General features: G+C 40.5%; 1 protein-coding gene across 1 annotated transcript in view; it reads right to left on the reverse strand.

The window, feature by feature from the left end:
• Nucleotides 1-21,043, reverse strand: part of TMEM131 (transmembrane protein 131) — a 190,163-nt gene that overhangs the window by 123,438 nt on the left and 45,682 nt on the right. The window contains exon 2 of the mRNA XM_075563195.1: nucleotides 7,992-8,053. Coding sequence (XP_075419310.1) covers nucleotides 7,992-8,053 — 62 coding nt within the window. The remainder of the gene's footprint in view (nucleotides 1-7,991; nucleotides 8,054-21,043) is intronic.

A 21,043-nucleotide genomic window follows, 5' to 3' on the forward strand; every position in this document is an offset into this window, starting at 1 on the left:
TAAAACACTAGTTTGACTTTTAATGAAAAATCACATTGTAAAATAATAAAGTCTAGTTTTCAAGTAATGCGTAGATGCTGTCTGGTCGAAGAGAATAAAATGCTGTATATACTCATGTATAAGCCAAGTTTTTCAGCACTTTTTAAATGCAGTTTTTGTGGTAAAATTAGGTGCCTTAGCTGATATTTGGGTTGGCTTATACTTGAGTATATATGGTACTTACAAAGTGACATTTCTGCTAAATTTTAAAGGCTGTCCCAAAAAAATCAAGACTGTGGATAATTCTGAAAGGCAAGTGAAATGAAGGAAACTCAATGGAAGGAAGGATCTATAGACTAAACGAGTTGTAAGAAATAGAACAACCTTGGTGAAGGGAAAGACTAGTGTGAGAGGTAGGTTTGTTGTGCCAAATGGCCAATGAACACAAGAGCAATTAGTTGAAGGGCAGAGAGATAAATGGCTCGGCGAGCCTCGCCTCTTTCTCTTTTGCTCTTTGATCACTGGACAAGTGCGTGGCTGCCTTGCTTGTTCTGTGCCTCCATTGCAAGCTACACTATCTGTGGGACGCCTACCCGCGGACTGTGTCGCTGTCACTTGCGGTTCCTTCAAGACCTGCTTTACCACACTGCTGGAAGGTACATCTCTTGAGCTGGGGACTGTTGGACCCTGTCATCTGGGTGACCTGCTTGCTGTTTGCTGCCTGTAGCCAGACTGCCTGAATTGCTCCACGGAGGACTACCCCCGGCCCTCAAGACTTCAAGGAATGCCAGTACATTAGCTGTCTCACGGGAGTGAGTTGTACTGAGCCATTTGTAGTGCCTTATAGATTAATTGTTTATTTCTTATGTTATCTATCTATATAAATATATACACAATTATTAGTGTTCTGGTTTTGTTTCTCTAGAGAACCCTGTCTAACACAACAAGAGGGAGATGGGCAAAAATTATGGAACTAGAGCAGCAAAACACATTGTTTGATGAGAGGATGAAGATAAAACTGATGATCTGCTCAGTAAATCTTAAACTGATTCACAATACAAAGTTATTCAAAAAGAAAATGGGGAAACCTATCAAAGAAAACTTATCAACCAATTGTTTGAAGAAACTAAAATGAAGCTACTTGGCCAACTGACTGAAAGAGATCCGTATTTGTGCCCATTCCAAAGAAAGGTGACCCAATGGAATGCTCAAACTACAGAATAATATCACTGACATTGACACAAATAAAATCTTGCTTACTATCATTCAACAACGAGTGTAGTCGTACATTGACAGAGAGCTGCCAGAAGTTCAGGCCAGATTCAGAAGACGATGAAGAATAAGGGCTATCACTGCTGATGTCAGTTGGATCTTGGTTCAAAGTCGTCAATACCAGAAAGATGTTTATTTATGTTTTATTGACTAAGCAAAGTCATTTGTGTGGACCATAATAAATTGTGGACAACCTTGAGAAGAATGGGAATTCTAGAACCTTGTTGTGCTTTTGAGGAACTTGTATATGGATCAAGAGGCAGTTATGCGAACAGAACAGGGGAATAGACTTAAAATCAGGAAAGGTGTGTGTGTCATACTTTCGTGATTCTGCATTCAATTTGTCATCCTCTGACCTCCAGTTCTTGGGATATAAGCTGGCAGTGTGCCAAATGATCTTGCTTATTTTGGGTTCATCAGACCCTGCAACGTGAGTCAAGAGAAGCCTCCAGCCTAATGCCTGACCCACAGATTTGAGACTTGCTTGTCTCCACAACTGTGGGAGCCACTTCCTTTCCTTGAAATACTGTGACCACCTCCCCACCCCATGCCCTGTGTGTGTGCAGGTGTATGTCTTTCTGTGTGAAAACACATATACATTTCATTAGTTTTCCCCTTTTAAGAACCCAGTCTAAGGCAGCAAGGTGGGGGGATATCAGATTGATATATGAAATTTATTTGAATTTCTATATAATAAACAATGAATTGCCCCAAGTTGAAATGAGTATCATTTACAGTAGAATCAGAAGTGCGATACACTTAGGGATAAATCTGACAACAGATGTGTAAGACCTGTATACTGAAGACCACAAAAAATTGCTGGGATAAATTAAAGATCTAATAAGTGGACAGATAAACTGATCATGGATCAAGAATCTCAATATTGTTGTCTATTCTTCCCAAACTAATATATATAGTCAAGGCAGTCCCTGACAAAATTCCATCATGCTTTTCAATAGAAATTGACAAATTCTAAAATTCACAAGAAAATGAGACTACAGTAATCAAATCAGTGGGATGCTGGCAAACAGGCAGACAAATAGATCAATGGAGTAAGAGACGGTGGGAAAACTGTCACACAATCCCAATCACTTGATTTTATCTATATATCTATACAAAGACAATTCAATAGAAAAACAAGAATCTTTTCCATAAATGATGCTAGAACAACTAAACTAAGAAAGATGAAAATGAATCTCTGCTTCATATCAGACACACAAATTAATTCCGGAGAAAGCATAGTCTGAAACGTAACAGCATAACTATTACATCTCCTAAAGTAAACTCTTTCAGCTAATAAGAGTCAGAACAAACTTTTGGGGATGAGAGATAAGTTCATTATCGTGACTTTGGTGGTGGTTTCATGGGTTTTTAAATGTGTCAATCTGGTCAGTAAGACATAACGCACTACCCTGGCAAACTTGAAGAGAAAAAAAGAGCAGCATTTACTTAAAGACAAAGTTCAGAGAGTTAGAGAGAAGGAGGAATGGAACAGGAACTCTAAGGAAGAAATGGGATAAGCAATGAAACAGAAAAAATGCAACAAAGTGTGTGCGGATTGTTGAATGTAAAACCAAGGAGCTGTGTCTATCACTCATTAGTTAAGAAAAAGCACTTCAGGGGAGGCCTCACCTCAGGTTGGGGTCCGTTTTCATTCACTGGGGAGAGGGAAAGGACCAAATAGGCCCTGTCATAAGGCACTGTCCCGGGGTCAGCCAAAAATAAACAGTCACTTCTACAATAATGTTCAGTGACTTTCAATAGAAATTCAAGACCAGAGGAAGGGCTTGGAGGTGAGTCTGTCTCTGAGAAGGTGATTTCCACTCCTGGCAACCTGCCATTCGGAAAAATGCTTACCATCACTTACACAGCGCCTCAGTGGGAGAATATGCCTGCTACTGTGTTCCTAACTCTGCACTCCTGACCAAGTGTCCCTCTGCCTCTGGTGACACAGGCCAGGCCCTGCTACAGGCAAGCTGGATGCCATCTTTTAGAGATGCATACCAGTCTGCATCGTCTACACCAGAAGGATCCAATTTAAACCTCATTAGATGAACACGACTTTACTTTAAACACACCTGTAGCAAATTAAAGGAACTCAAATACTCCTTTGGACTTAAGGCTGAAGTGCCCTAGTGTGAGATAAAGCAGATGTCTGCTATCCCAAGTTCGTGGATTTGGAAGTCAATTATCTTACAACTGTGTGTTTAATATTTGACAACTTAAGACAACCATATATTTGCTATGTTTTAAAAATCATTTTATTGGGGGCTCGTACAATTGCTATCACAATCCATACATACATCCATTGTGTCCAGCGCATTTGTACATTTGTCGCCCTCATCATTCTCAAAACATTTTCTTTCTACTTGAGCCCTTGGTATCAGTTCATTATCCCCTCCCTCCCCCATTCTTCCTCCCTCCCTCAAAAACCCTTGGTAATTTATAAATTATTATTATTATTCCATGTCTTACACTGTTCGATGTCTTCCTTCACCCACTTTTCTGTTGTCCATCCCACAGGGAGGGGGTTATATGTAGATCATTGTGATTGGTTCCCCCTTTCTCCCCTACCTTCCCCTTCCCCTCCTGGTACAGCTACTCTCATTATAGATCCTGAGGGGTTTATCTGTCCTGGATTCCGTGTGTTTCCAGCTCTTATCTGTACCAGTGTACATGCTCTGGTCTAGCCAGATTTGTAAGGTAGAATTGGGATCATGATAGTGGGGGGCAGGAAGCATTAAAGAACTAGAGGAAAGTTGTATGTTTCATCGGTGCTATACTGTACCCTGACTGGCTTGTGCTATTTTTATACTCTTTTCTTTTTATAACACTGTCTTACTCCTGCTGGTATAGTTTTGCCTCAGTGGACAAGTGTTAGTATAATTTGTGCCTTGTGTCCAACCCTCACTGTTTTCTTAAACAGTGTTTGGTCACTTAAGTTTTTAATATGTTCAAGTTAACAACTCATGTATTTTATATCCCAAAAGCTATTTTAAAAAAAACAACAACATTTTATTAGGGGCTCATACAACTCTTATCATAATCCATACATATACATACATCAATTGTATAAAGCACATCTGTACATTCTTTGCCCTAATCATTTTCAAAACATTTGCTTTCCACTTAAGCCCTTTGCATCAGATCCTCTCCCAAAAGCTTTCTTATCCACATATAATTTCTTGGCTAAAACAGGGGATGGCAAACGTTTGTGACAGAGAAGCCAATCTGTCCCTTACAACAATTTAAAACTAGCAGAGAGCAATAAGTATATTCTTACAAACACGAAATCACCAATATCTGAATAAACTTTTAAAATTTTAAACAAATGGCAGATGCTAAGAGCTACTTTGCCAACCCCTGGGCTGGAGTAATGATACTACTTTTACAATTTCCAAATACCCCATGGAGATTATTTATATTATTTCTTAAGAAGCTAATAATGTTGTCTCTGAAGTAGACCAGGGATATGTATAAACTATACAAATGGATGTTTAAGCTCACACAAAGTTATAAGCCAAAATCTAAGAACAATTAGTTCTTATGTGTGGTCCTGCTTAAAATCTGTCTTTATGAGGTGGTCACTGAAGTTATCAGTGCAACAGCAAAGTACGGTGAAGAAAGAAACCAAATGGTGCTACCCACAAAGAATTGAAGGCCTACAAGGCTTGTCTTCAAACAAGCAGTTATTTAAGTGAGGTGTCAGCTAAGTCCACACAGAGGGAGCATACTAGCCAGTGAGATTAAAGGATTATTAACAATATAATGCAAGATCAGATGCTTACCTTCCCGACATAATCGCTGAAGACAAAACGGGTACATAAGCAAATGTGGTGAAGAAAGCTGATGGTGCCTGGCTATTAAAAGACATAGCATCTGGGGTTTAAAGGCTTAAAGCCAAACAGCGGCCATCTAGCAGGGAAGCACACCAGCCTGTGTGATCATGAGGTGTCGATGGGATAAGGTATCAAGCATCAGAAGACCCCAAACTAACAAATATATCGATACAAACAATGGGGGTAGGAGTGGAGACCCCAAGCCCATCTGTAGATAATTGGACATTCCACCACAGAAGGGTGCCAAGGAAGAACAAGACAGCCAGGGTGCAGCGAAGCACTGATGGAATACACGACATTCCTCTGGTTTTGTAATGCTTCCTCCCCCTACTATCATGACCCCAGTTCTGCCTTACAAATCCGACTAGACTGGAGCATGTACACTGGTACAGATAAGGGCTCTCGACACATGGAATCCAGGGCAGACAAACCCCTCAGGAACAGCAGTGTGAGTGGCGATACCATGAGGGTAGGGGGAAAGTGGGCAGCGGGGAGAGAAGGGGGAGAAATGGGGAACCAACTACAATGACATATAACTAACCCCCGCCCCCACCCACCCCAGGGATGAACAGTAACGCAGATGAAAGGCGAAAGCAGGTGGTATAAGATATGAAAATAATAATAATTTATAATTTATGAGGGAGTTCATGAGGGTGAAAGGGGGAAAAGAGAGTAGCTGATACCAAAGGCTTAAAAAGAAAGAAAATATTTAGAAATTGATGATGGCAACATATGTACAAATGTGCTTGATATAATTGATGTATGGATTGTTATAAAAGCTGTAAGAGGCTTCAATGAAATGAATTATAAATTTTTTAAAAATGCAAGATCAGAAGGGGCTGTATTAGAGCTTAACTTCTGAGTACCTGGTTTGCAGAAGTCTATGGATGACAGTGAAAGCCGAAAACCCATGTATAGAGTCCCTACATAGACGAAGTCATTTGTTGATTAAGGATGTGAATAGTCTTGTCCCCTGACATTGCAATGCAAAGTAGATTACTTCAGGTTAAAATATAACATCTTATCATTTGTTTTCCCTTTTGCCCAATTTTTAAAATTCTATCTTGACCCATTTTTAACTTGTAATTTTTATTTCTTTCTGATATCTTTTGGATTGAGGTTTTTCTGTGTTTTATTTTGCTGGGTTATTTTGGAATCATTTTTATAAGAAACTTAGGTAACCTCCAGAGACAGCAACTAGACTAATAGTTTCTTAGAAAGAGGAGGCTAAAAGGAAATGGGGAGCTGGTAATAATGGATACAAGAATGAAGAAAATGTCCTACAATTGGTTGTGGTGATACATTCACAATTCTAATATATTTAAATCACTGAATTGTATGATATGTGAATTACATATCAATAAAACTTGTAATAAAATAAAGGATCTGTTCTGTAAACCTTCACCTAATATACAATAGTTTAAAAAACAAAACTTAAAATAGCTAAAAAGAGCCAGCACGTTATAATATTAATTGTCTTACTATAAAAAGTTATGTAAAGCTTTAATAAATCAACAGAAAAAAGGTAAGGAATAAGAAAGATGAAAAGAATATTGTGATTAAAATATATGCAAAGTGTAAGAACAAACCATAAATGGCCAGTAGTCATATGAAAAAAACATTATCGGTCTCACTAGATAGTGAAGCAATCCCTAACAAGAAATTTCACATTTCTCCATCACACTGGCAGGGACGTCTGAATTTTATTAATGCTTGCCCAGACACAGGGTCTAAGGGCAGTTAGAAGTGCCCCGATGAAACTCCTGTCTGCACCTTCTCACAAATATATATACACATATATCTGTGTGTGTATCGCAATCTTCAACACCAAGTCTAAGTTGGCAATTTTTGCCTTAGTGTAAGTGGTCTTTTTACTTTCCCTATCTACAGTAGACAATCATAGCCTCTTTTCCACTTATAATTCAAATGCCATGCTCCTTAAGGATGCTCGTTTTAGCCTAACCTACCAGACACGCTCCAGATTCCAGATCAACCCAGGCACAGTTCTCTCAGAAAGCATCTCGACTATCCTCAAATAGGTTACATGAAAGAAAAATGGACTACTCTCCCAATCTAATGGACAGCCCCCGCAAAAATAGCTATGTGAGATCTGTGCTAAAATACTGATTACTAAATTTATCATGAAATTTTACCCCTGTAAACCAATGGTTCTCAATTAGAAGTAACCCCCTTCCTCTCCAAGGGCATTTGGAAATGTCTGGCAGGAACTGAGTGTCACAGTATTTTAAGGTCTAACACCCAGAATTCAACACTGGTTCCCTATTTGGATAGATTCCACAGCCTCCCTATCTGAGCTTTTCACTGACATTCTGAAAGCCCCAAATACCTCTCGCTCCATTCCCCAGATTCAAAGGCACACACTGGTCACAGAGTAACGATTTGCTTCTTTACAACGCTTTCATTCACACTGCTTAAGGAGGTTTCAATTATTGCTCATGACTCCAATTGACCGTTTAGAAATGGTTGGTAGGCGCTGTCACGAGGAGCCCTAGGAGCGCTGGCGTCTACTAACGTTGGGTAAGCAATGCGAAACCCCCAGACGAGGCGTGCTACTCCCACGAAGATTTACAGTTGAGGAAACTCACTGGGTCGCTCTGGGTCAGAGATGACTGGGTGGCAGTATGTTTGGTTTAGATCTCAGGTGATATCAACTTTCACCTCACAGCAGCCCGGGGACAGAGCAGAACTGCTCCCCGCAGGGTTTTTGAGGCGGTTGCCTTTATGGGAGCACATTGCTAGGCCTTTCTCCCACCGTGCTGGGTGGGTTCGAACTATCAGCCTTGTGGTTAGCAGTTCAGTGACATTTTTTAAAGGAAGCACACTAATCAGATAGTATTCTGTACTGTACACAGAAAGAATTCAACGTTAGACAACAATTACCTGCAGCAGCCCTCCATCACCAAAACGCAGGACTTCTATTAGACTCTCCGACTGGGTGAACGCTGCAAAGGAAGCACAGCACAGTGTCATTTACAGGAAAGTCAGCTGGGTTCGGATGGATCTTCCACCTGAAAGCTCCTTAATACAGCTTTGTATTTTTAAATGTACCACTAGCTAGATGGTTAAAAAGAAAAGCAAGACTAATGTTTTGGGATTTTAACAACTATAAAAGCTTTCTTAACTAAAACACCACCATCCCAATTATGAAGTGGTAAAAACAACTTGGATTCGGCTGTGTAAGTCAGTCATCTTCAAAACAGCTCTAGCTATTCCTGCTATATGGCTGGAAAACACAAAGCTAGCTGCCTAGCCTACCACTGTTTTCCCTGACTACAAAGCACAGGTGTCATTTGGATGACTAGGGTGTGTCTGATTTGTTATGACCTACTCACTGCCTGGGAGTTGATGGCAATTCACAGCGACCCATTCGTACAGAGTAGAGCTGCCCCATAGATTTTCCAAGGCTATAATTGTTATGGAAGCAGACAGACAGAACCGGACTCTTATTCATGGCATGTGAAAATCAAAGAATGAAAAAGAGAAAGAAGTGGTGCCTTCAAGCTATTGTTGGTATTGGTGAAGAATGCTGAATCCACTGGGCGCTGCCAGCAGAACGACCACGTCTGCTTGAGAATAAATATAAGCAACGCATTTCTGAGAGGAAGGCATGACTTTGACTTGCCTCCTTTAGACATCGCAACAAGAGAGATCACCAAGAGCCCATTGTTACGACTAGTATATCGATCCATCGTATGTTCTCGGATTGTCAACTTTACTAAACATTATGGCCCCTTCGAGGCAGTGAAAAGCCTATGGCTCACCGGATTATTATCTGAGAGCGTGCTGGAAAGATGAGGGCCGCCCGCCCAACGTGAAAGGCACTGAAAACGCACCATGGCCACCACAATGGCAAAGCTGTTGAGTGCTTCTGCACATTTCTGCTTGCCTTCATCTTGCATATCAATTCCCTACTCACTTGAGGGTTAGCACCCCCCCCCATTTTTTTCATGAGGTGGTTTCTTCCCTTTTAGTACACTTAGAGGACCCAAGGATATCATGCAGATCCTAACAAAACAAACCTAACTGTACAGCTTTGTCTACTTAGTAACACTGTTTCTTACAAATGTTGACTTTAAACAATTCTGGTGCCCCGATATGTATGTATTGGAATTGAACAATTATGTCGATAGTAGATGGTGGAAGTCAGATGTTTTCATGGCTGGAGGGTGAATTTCCATGCAATGCAATGGAGGAAACATGAATGATCCATGTGGTAGCAATAATTGAGAATTGGAGGCTGCAGTGTGCATTCATGTCTACCTTAATATAGAGAACTTGTTACATACAGAAATATTTATAGAAATGTATATGTTGTTAGCTGTTTTCCACTCATGGTGACCCTTTGTGACAAAGAGAAACTGGCCCATCGGGTTTATAAGCTGCAATATTTATGCAAGCAGATTCCTAGATCTTTCTCCAGCGAAGCTGCTGGGTGGGTTTGAACTGCCAATCTTTTCATTCATAGCCAAATGCTTAACTGTTTAGCCATCAGGGATCCTTCCAAACTTAAGCTCACCATCACAGGGTTAATTCTGACTCCCAGCATTCCTATAGGATAGCTCCCTAGATTTCTGAGGCTGTAAATCCTGTCAGAAACAGAATTTCCCATTTTTCTCCTTCAGAGCAGATGGGGAGTTCGAACTGCCAACCTTTTGGTTAGCAGCCCAACATTTAAAAATGAATATATGCACGGCTCACTGAGTACACATGCAGGTTTCTCCTGCTATCCAAAAGTAAAGCATTCCACATAAACACATTTTCTTTACCCCTCGGATCCCCCCAACATTAACCTACCAAACCATACTCCATAACAAGGAAAGCATAAAATACCACCAACATGGTGTTCACAGACCCAGTGCAAAGCTTGATGCTCAGATGCTGAGTATCATTCCCAAGGAAGGAACCTGACGGCACCACACTTTGCTGCTCAAGGAGACTTTAAGGGCACCCATTACAAGACAAATGCTAATCAGGGGTCCTCAAACTTTTTAAACAAGGGACCAGTTCACTGTCCCTCAGACCCATTGGAAGGCCGGACTATAGTTTAAAAAAAAAACTATGAACAAATTCCTATGCGCACTGCACATATCTTATTCTGAAGTAGAAAACAAAATGGGGCAAAAACACCAGGCAGCCTGAATAAATATCCTCGGCAAGCCATATGTGGCCCGTGGGCCAAAATTTGAGGACTCCTGTGCTAAATGACAGCTTGGTCTCCATCCCACCCCACCCTTTATTATTTTTTTTGTAAACTAAAAAATCTTCTTTGGACTTCTTTCAGTTAGCAAAAACTGAAGGCAATCTTTCATAAAACTAAGTGGTGGAGAGTAAACTTTCGAAAAGCTAGGGATTCCTGCTTATTTTCTTTCTGTCGGTTGAGAGCACCCACGAGCACTGGCACCTAGGCCAGGGTTGCCATTACAGCCCTCGGCCAGCAGCTACTCTGCTCCTCTCCACTGGAAGGCTCTGGGGCTCCCTGGAGAAGTGGTTCGTGCCAAGACTGGAACAGGAAATACACGTTAGGACTTCAAAATATAATTCAATTTCTAATTCCATGTTCCGCACAAACCTTTTAAGTCACTTGTATAAGAGGAGCCTGGAGGATATTGACATGACCGAAAGTTAGGAAGTGCTCAAAAACCACCCACCAGACAAATATAAACCTATACTGATGACAGCGTGTCAAAGGGATACAAGAGCCAATAGAGAGTTCCCAATGATCAAAGCTGTAGTGACTTGAGGGGGGAATAAGAAAAAGGTAGAATTGTGAATTACATAACTGAAAGTCTACAATAAATATCCGTGAATCCATACTGATTTAACAGTGAACTAATGAATAAATGCAGGAGGAGAAACAAATACCTCATACAGAAGATTTCAAAATTATTTACATAGATACTCTGCTATCATGGAGCTGGAGCAAAACTCCCTACTCCTTAAATGTGGGGTACAGTGACTTTCATCCAGAGTACAGTATGGAAAGGAGAAACAGTGGAGAAAGCGACATATACTACTTTAGCCACAATGAAGTCACGTTGACATTATGTTTGCACCCCATGGTTGATACGATATGCTGTGATATGAATGACACTGTATCTGCTTGATCTTCTTCTTAGCACATAATCTCAGTCTAGTTATGAAAAGAACATCAGACAAATCCAAATTAAGGGATATTCTACAACCAACCAGTACTCTTTCAAAATGACCAAGGTCATCAAAAATAAGGGGCACTGAGAGACTATCACAGCCAAGAGCTAAGGCAACATGACGACTAAACGCAAGGTGTCTTACATGGCACCCTGGAACAGAAAGGGCATGACGAAAAAAGAAATCTGAACATTTATGGACGTTAGGCAAATAACAATGTATCGATATTAATTAAAGAAAACATTAATAAAATCTGTTTACATTAAAATAAAGAATAACTTATACTAATAAAAAGGAGTCCTAGATTGTACCCTCCAAATGAAGTGACAAAAGGGGAAGGCCATGAGATGTATAGGAATTCTGAGAAAGATGAACTTATTCTCTCCTGTTGAGATTTACTGTCTTGGAAATCCTCCAATAGGAATCTACACAATGGCAGTGGGTGGGTGGTAAGCTACCTCTGCAATTACAAAAGGTTCATTTTAATGGTATTTCATTTGGTTTAATACAGCAATCAACAATTCAATGTTCTTTTTTGGAAATTTGGATAAGAAGCTTAGTGTTTCTTTCCCTATACCTGGGTTTTCCATGAGTAAGGTGGAAAATAAACATCAGGGTGATAAATGCTAATTAGATTACAATGTTCTCTTGCCTAACAAGCATCCTTTCCCTCGATTTTATTTTGGGAAACTTCCTTCCTCCATGTCCTGTGTTGGTCTGTGAAGCACAGCACCTACCTGATCCAAGTCCTGCCATTCTCCACCAATTCTGAATATAGAAGAAACACAATGAGCATTAAATGAATAAAATCCTATTTTTTTTGCTCAGGTATGCATTAGTATTTGCATTTATTGATGCAAATTGCTCTTTTTGGTTATCTCTAGTCTGAGCTTGAAAACGAATCGTAATCAGTGGTCCAAAAGAATTTTGGGCACAGTAAACTGGAGAACACAAGACTGTCTCCAAACAGCATGATAAACTCTTCAGAAGAGTGAGCTATGAAGGTCAAAGGCTCAGCTCCACAAGCCCAGTTCACCCATTCCGTTCCTCAGCAATGTCCCCTTTTTGAGGATAAACTGAAACTGCACTGAGGATCCAAACATTCTCTTTGCTCTGCACACTCTTGTCAGGAGAGAAAAAGCGACCTAAAAACAAGTAACTAGCAACTGTACAACGCTGTTTGATGTGACTGAACGGTGGAATGATGTATCTGCATTACCTCCCAATATAAAGGCTGGGGGGGGGGGGACACAAATAATAATTGAGCAACCAAATGCTCAAAATGTAAGAGACAAGAAGTCTCTACCCAGAACCTATCAATTTGGGCAGAAGAGACCAACAAGAAAGAACAAGAAAGGGTGCTGTATTTGGTATCTGCTATGAATTGTGATCAATGAATTGCGATCAATGACGGCATGTTTGACTTTTTTCAGTCTATCAATTATAGTGACCATCACATGGGCTTACATCATGAAGTTAGACTCAGTCTTTATCTGAATCTGGATCAAAGAGAAGCAATTCCCACCATCACAGTGGGAATGAGTTGATTAAATGTTTGGCCAAATACAACAAGCTAATTTTTATGTTAATAATTTTGTATGGCCCGTGAATGGTGTTAAAAATATCCAAATGGCACTTGGCTGAAAAAATGTCCACCCCTGCTCTAACAGATGAGAACTTAACCAAATAAAAGCGAAGACAGTAATATCTTGGTATACATTGTATTTTTAACATGAACATAAGAAATTATTTTAATTTAAAAATTTAATAACCGACCTAGTTTATAAAATCCTAAAAAGCAAATACAATGTTAGACCATCATTAATTTCCCTTGAAAGCAGAAATGAATAGGATTCAACTCTGGCATGAAGCAAATTAGAACAGTTTGATTTAGGTGACCAAATGTAGTAACTTTAAGTTATTTGCCTAGAAAAATAAAACCGATACGCATCTCAAGTGTTAACTCTGACTGGGTTATAAACTTTAAAAAGCAAGTCAAATTCACAAAACGCCACATTTCCAAGCTCAAACCCACAACAGGCTCTTCCTCTCCCAAGAATTTGTTCCCTAACTTGATATTCTTTCTTAAGAAACTCAAAAGGGTTCCCATGTTCTCTAGATTTTTTGAAGCAGCAACTAGATAAAATAGAAACAAAAACAACCACCAAAATTATTGACTGCTATTCACAGCCAATGCACTGTGAACCTGTGACCACGCTTCGGTTCAGGCTTCTGCATTGCTCTGATGCTCATTAGATTTCTGCAATGATGAAACACTAAGACAGGAATCACACTGGTCCAATCCCAGCCTTCACTGGGGTCACTGGGAGTCTGGGGCAATTCCACAGGCAGCCACTAAAAAGAAATGTCACTAAACTTCAAACGAATCTGTAAAGTAGACATCATTGATCCCATCTTACAATAACGATGGTCAGTGAGATCATTGGCAATGGGACCCAAGATTCTACAATTCTGGGCCCTCATCAGTATTTATTTTCAAGTAAATTTGATATTAATGTACCTTCAAACATCCTTTTAAAAATAAGCATATATTTTCACTAACAACTAGGAAAGGAGGATATATGAACAGAAATTATTTCTATTTCTGCTGTTATGATTTGTTGGCATTTACTGAGTTTGTATAGTTGGGTTCAGTATGACCACTTCAAGCCCCTTTGACCTGCCCACATCACTGACTTCTGAGAAGTCTAACAAAGCCATCTAGTATCCCTGCAAAAATCTGAATATGGCAGTTGCTTACATAACTCACTCTCAAAATAGAAATTCAGAAATAAGTTCTGTTTACTCACCTATCTGATTTAGTAATGAACAGCATTTATAAGACACACACACACTCTAAAGGCCATAATTCTCTATCATAAATTGTTTAGGTAAAGATTTTTCCCCTTAATATTTGCAAATGATGACTAAATATAATCTGCCTGTTTTACACTTAAAATGCTGGATTATCACATGCAATTAAAAATGAACAAAAAGAAGACAGATTAGATAATTAGAAGCTTATAACAATTCAATTTTGCTTATTAAAGAATATAAAGATAAGCTATAGATTAGGGGGAAAGCTTCAGAAAAAAGCAGATCTGATAAAAGTCAAATATCTAGAATATAAATAAAGCTTCAACTACTTAAAAAAACAAATATTCCAATAAAAATGAGCAAACGATATGAACATAGAAAATTCATCAAAGAGAAAATGCAAGTAGACAACAAACACATGAAATGATGATTGTGATCATTAGCTAGTAGAGAAGTGCAAATCAAATCCATAATGAGATGCCAAGTAACCCAGAGCAAAACTGGTACTGGCAAAACAAGAAACGCTGATGAGGATATGGGGAGATTGGAACTGTGTTGCCTTAATTAATATTCTGTAGTTTACCTCTCTAGTTTCTAATATCCCTTATAATGGCTACATAGAAACTCAGACAAAATTCACAATTAGAGGGTTTATTGCGGAAGTTAACACGTTGTAATGCCAGGGAGAGCTACTCAGGGAGTTGCTTACAGGCCGTGATACATAGTTCCAGATCGGCTAATAAATGCCCAAAGGGGCACACCACTCTGCTGTAAGCCTCAGCCTGAGTGCACTCAAGCGCCACTGGTCAGGAAACTCAACTCCCTGATTTAGGTGTCCAGAGGCAGGCCCACTCCAGTAAGCCTCAGCCTGAAGACACTCTGCTCCACTTTCTTCCATCAGCAAATCTAACTTCCCCAATTAAGTGCCAAGAGCAGTGGTTCTCAACCTGTGGGTCGTGACCCCTTTGGGGGGGGGTGGAACAACCTTTTCATGGGGGTTGCCCCATTGATAACAGTAGCAAAATTAGTCATGAAGTAGCAACAAAAATAATTTTATGGGTGGTGGGGTCACCACCACATGAGAAACTGTATTAAAGGGGCGCAGCATTAGGAAGGTTGAGAACCACTGGCCTAGAGGCACCTCACTCCAGGAAGCCAGCCTCCTGCACAAAAAACACTCTACTAATTCCGTGGGTTAGGAAGTCTATCACTGTTCCATGCTCTGGCTTCCTGGTTCTGTGGCTGCTCCTCTGGTGGTATGTATTGCTGTCAACTGGATCCAGGAGGTTCACTATGCAGGGATCTCAGGTCCAGAGGATGCGCTCTACTCCTGGCTCTCGCTGGTAATAAGCTCCCTCCTTCTGCTTCTCAGGGATCATTTTATACACAGCAGGACGCTTCTCCAGGGAATCCAGTTTGCAATACTCACAGGTGAATCCTATATATGAGTATCTTCCCCACCTTACCAGACCCACGCAGGGAAAGGTCATTTGAGGGTGGGAGGGGGTTAGGGTCAATGGCTAGAAGAGTCATATTAAATGATTCACAGACTGCACAGGCCACCCACCCCCTGGCTCTTCTAGCCATTGCATCTTCCATACAGAAGGATTAACTTCCCCACTTCCGAACTTTTTTTGTGAATGTACCCATTAGAGTTTGTAAACCAGACACTTCAAGCTTTTATTTTCCTCCATTTAAAATATCTATTTTCTCATTCCTCTGTCCCTAAGAGCCCAGGGCTGAGGCTTGATGTGATGACTCTGTATTTCTGGTTGGACTTCTGGCCATCTGGATGCATAAGCAAAGTTCAGTCCACAGCAGGCCAATGGCCAAAACTGCAGCACTGTGTTCCAGTCCACAGAGTCAAGCATCTTCCTCTTCTCTTCATTTAATCGGGTTCTGGTCATCTCAGCCCAAACCATCCGAATCAGCTGCACGCTTGAGAGTCCACACACGACTCCCCACACTTCAGACCAGCTGACCCCTAGAGCTAATCCATCCCCATCGGCTGAATTCAATACACAACTTTTTTAACTTCAGGCCAGCCAGTGCTTCCTCTTCTCTCTCATCTTTAGCCTCTGTGGACCACAACCAGTACCAACGGAACATGTCCAAATCAGCACCATCTCTTCACTGCCTTCCCCACACTGCCACTCCGTTTGTGGATCCTAGTGGTTGTTAACAGGATCCCTGAAATGGTCAGTCCTGGGGGGGCTTTTTCGATTGGGCACATAACTCCCCTGCTTGGACACACTCAATGACGAACTGCTGCTCAAAAATTTCAGAAGCCAAACAGTCTTTCTCTGCAGATCTTCCCTTCAGTGTTAAGCTCCTGTTCTCTCAGCAGTTCTGGGAGGGGCTCAAGTTTTCTTTTTAAGCCTGATTCTACCTTTAAACAAAAAGCCTTTTCTTTTCAAGCACTTCTTCACTTCCCCTTCAGCATATCTAAGCAAATATAGACTGTAGGCAGACTTACATGACCTTGTCATCATGACCGACTTCCTAAATTACGATACCAAGTTGAAAGACTGAGTAGCAGTGGAGCCAATAACCATCCTTAGCCTTTTAAGTAATACCTGAATACAATACTCTCTTCTCCACCCAGGGTTCTACCTTTGCACCCAGGACTCGACACTCTTCATCAGCCAGGCGTTTCTCCCAGGCCACTCCAGACGCAGCTGTGTCTTCCCTGCCGCAGCCTGTCGTTCATTACATCAGTACAATTAAGAGTCACCACAGCAGCCATTCTGGGATCAAACACTTGACTTCTCGTGTCTTTTTTAGTTCTGTCCCTTAAAAACAAAACCCATGCTCCTATGCGTCTGGTGCCTTGACTAATAGTCTATATTGATCTCTCCAGTTTCTGATATGCATTCCAGGAACCCTTACCCACTGCTGGTGGGGAAAGGTAAGAGACTGCCACGCAGTGTAAAACAGTACGGCGATTCCTCAAAAAACTAACAGTAGACCTTACGACCCAGCCATCCTCCTCCTAGGTATATGCCCAGGGACTGCAGACGTACGCACACCCGTGCTCATTGCAGAAGGTCACTGAAAAAGAGAGGGTCCGCAGTGGGACTGGCACAATGGCTGCAAAAATGGGCTCAAACGTGACAAGGAATGTGAGGGCAGTACAGGACTGCTGTCCCTCTGTTGTACAGAGGGTGGCTACGCGTGGGGCTGACCCAACAGCACCGACGAGCAGCAGCATATTCACTGCACCACTTTATTCATAAAAGCAAAACGATGGAGGCAACCTAGGTATTCATTAATGGGTGAATGGATACACAAACACCATGCACTCATAGAATGGAATACCACACACATAAAGAGAAATAAGTTCCCAAAGCATCCTGCAGTGTGGATAAACCTGGAGGGCATTGTGCTGAGCAAAGTATATCAACCACAAATGGTCAAATATTGTAAGATCTCACTTTTTTATGACAAGAACAGGTACAAACACAGAGGCCAATGTTCCTTGGTGGTTATCAGGGATGGGGTGGAAGAAGAGGGAACCTCATTCTAAAGAGTAGTCACTTTGTATGGTAATAAGTAACATAATGTGGGTGAAGTATACACTGCTTAAGTAATGTAACAGATGCCACAAATTTGACCACATGAAAAAGGATGTACTGGCAAATGCTGTTACACACAGGGGATTCAAAAGCACATTCAGAAAACCCCCACTCTTTTCATCATGTTTTCCATGAATCTTTTTAAGCCCCCTTATATAATTTTGCAATTAAAATAAATATGAGAATTTATGTGTATACATATGTGTGTGTATATACATGTACACACAGGTATTCATAAACGGAATTACATATGCTAATACTTCTTAGACATAACCACATCTACATGGGATTAGTTTTTTTGAAGACTTTGTTTTGTTTTGTTTTTAATTTTAATTTTTAATTGAAGACTTAAGGTCATAGCTTCACACCACAATTCAGTCGATTGGCACAATATTATTCATGACGTTCATAGTCTATATCTTACTGTGATGAATAGTGTCAAGGATATCAAATGGGCTTATGAGCTGCCACCTAATATACAACCACTGGACTCTATTCAGTTGGAGAAAGAGAAAAAGCAGGAAACCCAATTTCAGAGAAGGAATCGAATTATAAAACTAATTGTCTTCATGTGCCTTCTCTATCTTGAAGACCCAGAAGAACCACACAGTGCTCCTGGCTACCACTACCTAACAGTCTGATCAGGGCCACAATAAACAGGGCCTGAGAGAGAGAAATGTGGGAACAGAATTTCAAATAATAAAAGAATCCACTTATGGAACCCAACAAGACTGGAGTAACTCCCTAGAGCCCCAGTGTTCCCCAAAGTGGGCGCTACAGTCCCGTGGGGGTGCTGACATGCTCCAGGAGCTCTGCAAAACCAGGCACCTACACTGTATCCTGGCTCAAGGGCTACAGTACAGACGTTTTTAATAGTCAGGGGGTCGCTGGGTGTCTTTTAGTTTTTGTTTTGGCTGAAAAGCAGGTGGGTAAGCCAAATAGGTTTGGGGACTTATGTCCTAGATTGCTGTCCATAGATATTCTTTAAACCTTGAACTGAAGCTATCCTTTGAAGTAACTTTTTTAAAATTAAAACAGGTTAACTTAAAAAAGTGAAGTAAAGCACTCTAAAAAGATTATTGATATGACACCAAATGGACAATGGTTACTCTAAAACATAGGAGAGACGGCTGAGGACAGTGAGACTAAGAAAATGGGAATGGAACAACTAGAATGAAAATAAAAATATCCATACTGGCACAAAGTGTTGGGCTGCTAACTATAAGGTCAGCAATTCAAATCTACCAGCTGCTCCACGGGAGAAGTATCGCCTTTACAAAAAAAGGAGGTATAGCCTGGGAAACCTATATAGGGTCACTCTGAGTCAGAATCAACTCGATGGCAGTGGGTGGGGTAGGGACAACATGCAGGTGACATTCTGCTTGGTGGCGAAGGTCTACTCCTACAACTCGTCTATGGAGGACTGAGAATCCCAGCAACTGCAACACACCACAAGACCCAGCAAACAGAAAAGGAAGGGATGAAACGGTCCTTTTTTGCAAATAGCATCATTGTCTATGAAGAAACCGCAAGGAATTCAAAACTCTTACACAAGGCACTTTGGTGAGATAGACAACACTCAAAAATCAAGTCGCATTTCTATACATTAATAGTGAAGAGGTAAACAACATAATACACATTTACAACCATGCCAAAGAAAATTAAGTACCAGATACTAATGAAATATATAGAGGATATGTGTATTAAAATATACAAAATGCTTATGAGAGAGCAAAAAAGTAGATGGAGAAAATAACATAGAAGACTCAAAATTATAAAGATTATCTATAGGTTTAATGTAAATCCTATAAAATACAGATTTTTTTAAGGCATAGACAAGCCTATCCTAAAATTTAGATGGTGAACACAAACCCTACAATTACTAAAGCAGTGTTGAAGAATAAAGTAGCAAGAGCAACTCTACCGTATACCAAGGTTTACTTCCTAGCTACAGTAATTAAGGCACTGTGAAACTGAAGGATGGGCAGACATAGCTATGGATTAGACAAAATAAACTAGAAAAGAGACAAAGATGTTCAACTAAATTTGACAAAGGTACAGAAGCAATTCAATGGAGGAAAATGGGCAAAAGATATAAATATTTTATCCAGCAATTCAGCTGGCACATGAGCACAGGCAATGATGTGCAACACCATCAGCTATTGTCAACTGAAACCACAGTGTGAGAGTGGCTACAAGGATGGTGGTGATTCAGTGGGAGAATTCTCCCCTTCCATGTGGGAAGCCTCGTTTAACTTCACAGGCCATGTGCAGCCACTGTGACAGTGGAAGCTTGTGTGGTACTATGATGGGTTCAACAGAGCTCCTTAAGATGGACTACAACCCTAGAACTATGGTGGTCAGTAAATGAATCTGAAAATGTAGTAAAATTGAACAAAACGAAACACATACAAACAAAATGAGTTCAAACAAAACTGGGGGGAAGTCTATACCTCATTAGTAGATTGTACCAGTGTCAGTGTCACAGTGTGACACTCCGGCAAGATGTTGCTATTGGGCAAAACTAGATACAGGGTACATGCACCTGTTTAACAACAACAAAAACCATACCCAAATAATTGCTATCAAGTCCATGCTGACTCAATGACCCTACAGGACAGAGTAGAACAGTCCCTGGAGGGTTCCAAGACTGACTCTTTCCAGGACTAAAGTGGTTCCCAACCGCTGAGCTGAAGGCCAGCAGTCCAACTGGCTGCCCACGTGCCGCCCTGGCTCCATGGGTGTTCTGTACGATTTCTTGCAACTGCATGGGATTGTCTCCATGAACAACTGCCTCCTTCGCCTTGAGATCCAAAGAAATGGATGGAACCCAGTTACCATTATTAAACATTTTGACCAAAGATTTTACAACAGAATCCTAATCAAAAGGGAAGACATTTTAAATTCTCATAACCTGGCTAAGGAAAAAAGAGAGGAAGACCCAAATTAGTAAAAATGAAATGAGACAGGTACATACTGCTGACCTTACAGAAATAAAACGATTTATAAGGGGATACCAGGAACAAGTGTATACCAACAATTTAGATAATCTAGATGAAATGGACAGATATCTGGAAACACAGAAACTACCAAAAGTGACTCAAGAATAGGAAATCTGAAACGCAAAGAGAATGAGTTAGTAATTAAAAAATACACACACAGAACTTCCCACAGGGAAAAGCCAGAAGCTTCTCCAGTAAATTTACCAAGTGTTTAATGAATTAATACCAATTCTTCCTTCACAAATACTTCCAAAAACCAGAAGCAGAACATTTATTCTTTTATTTTGTAAATCATTTTATTGGGGACTCATACAACTCTTTCAACAATACATACATACACACGCCAATTGTGTAAAGCACATCTGTACATCCGTTGCCCTCATCATTCTCA

The sequence above is a fragment of the Tenrec ecaudatus genome, chromosome 11 (assembly GCF_050624435.1).
Source record: "Tenrec ecaudatus isolate mTenEca1 chromosome 11, mTenEca1.hap1, whole genome shotgun sequence".
Lineage (NCBI taxonomy): Eukaryota > Metazoa > Chordata > Mammalia > Afrosoricida > Tenrecidae > Tenrec > Tenrec ecaudatus.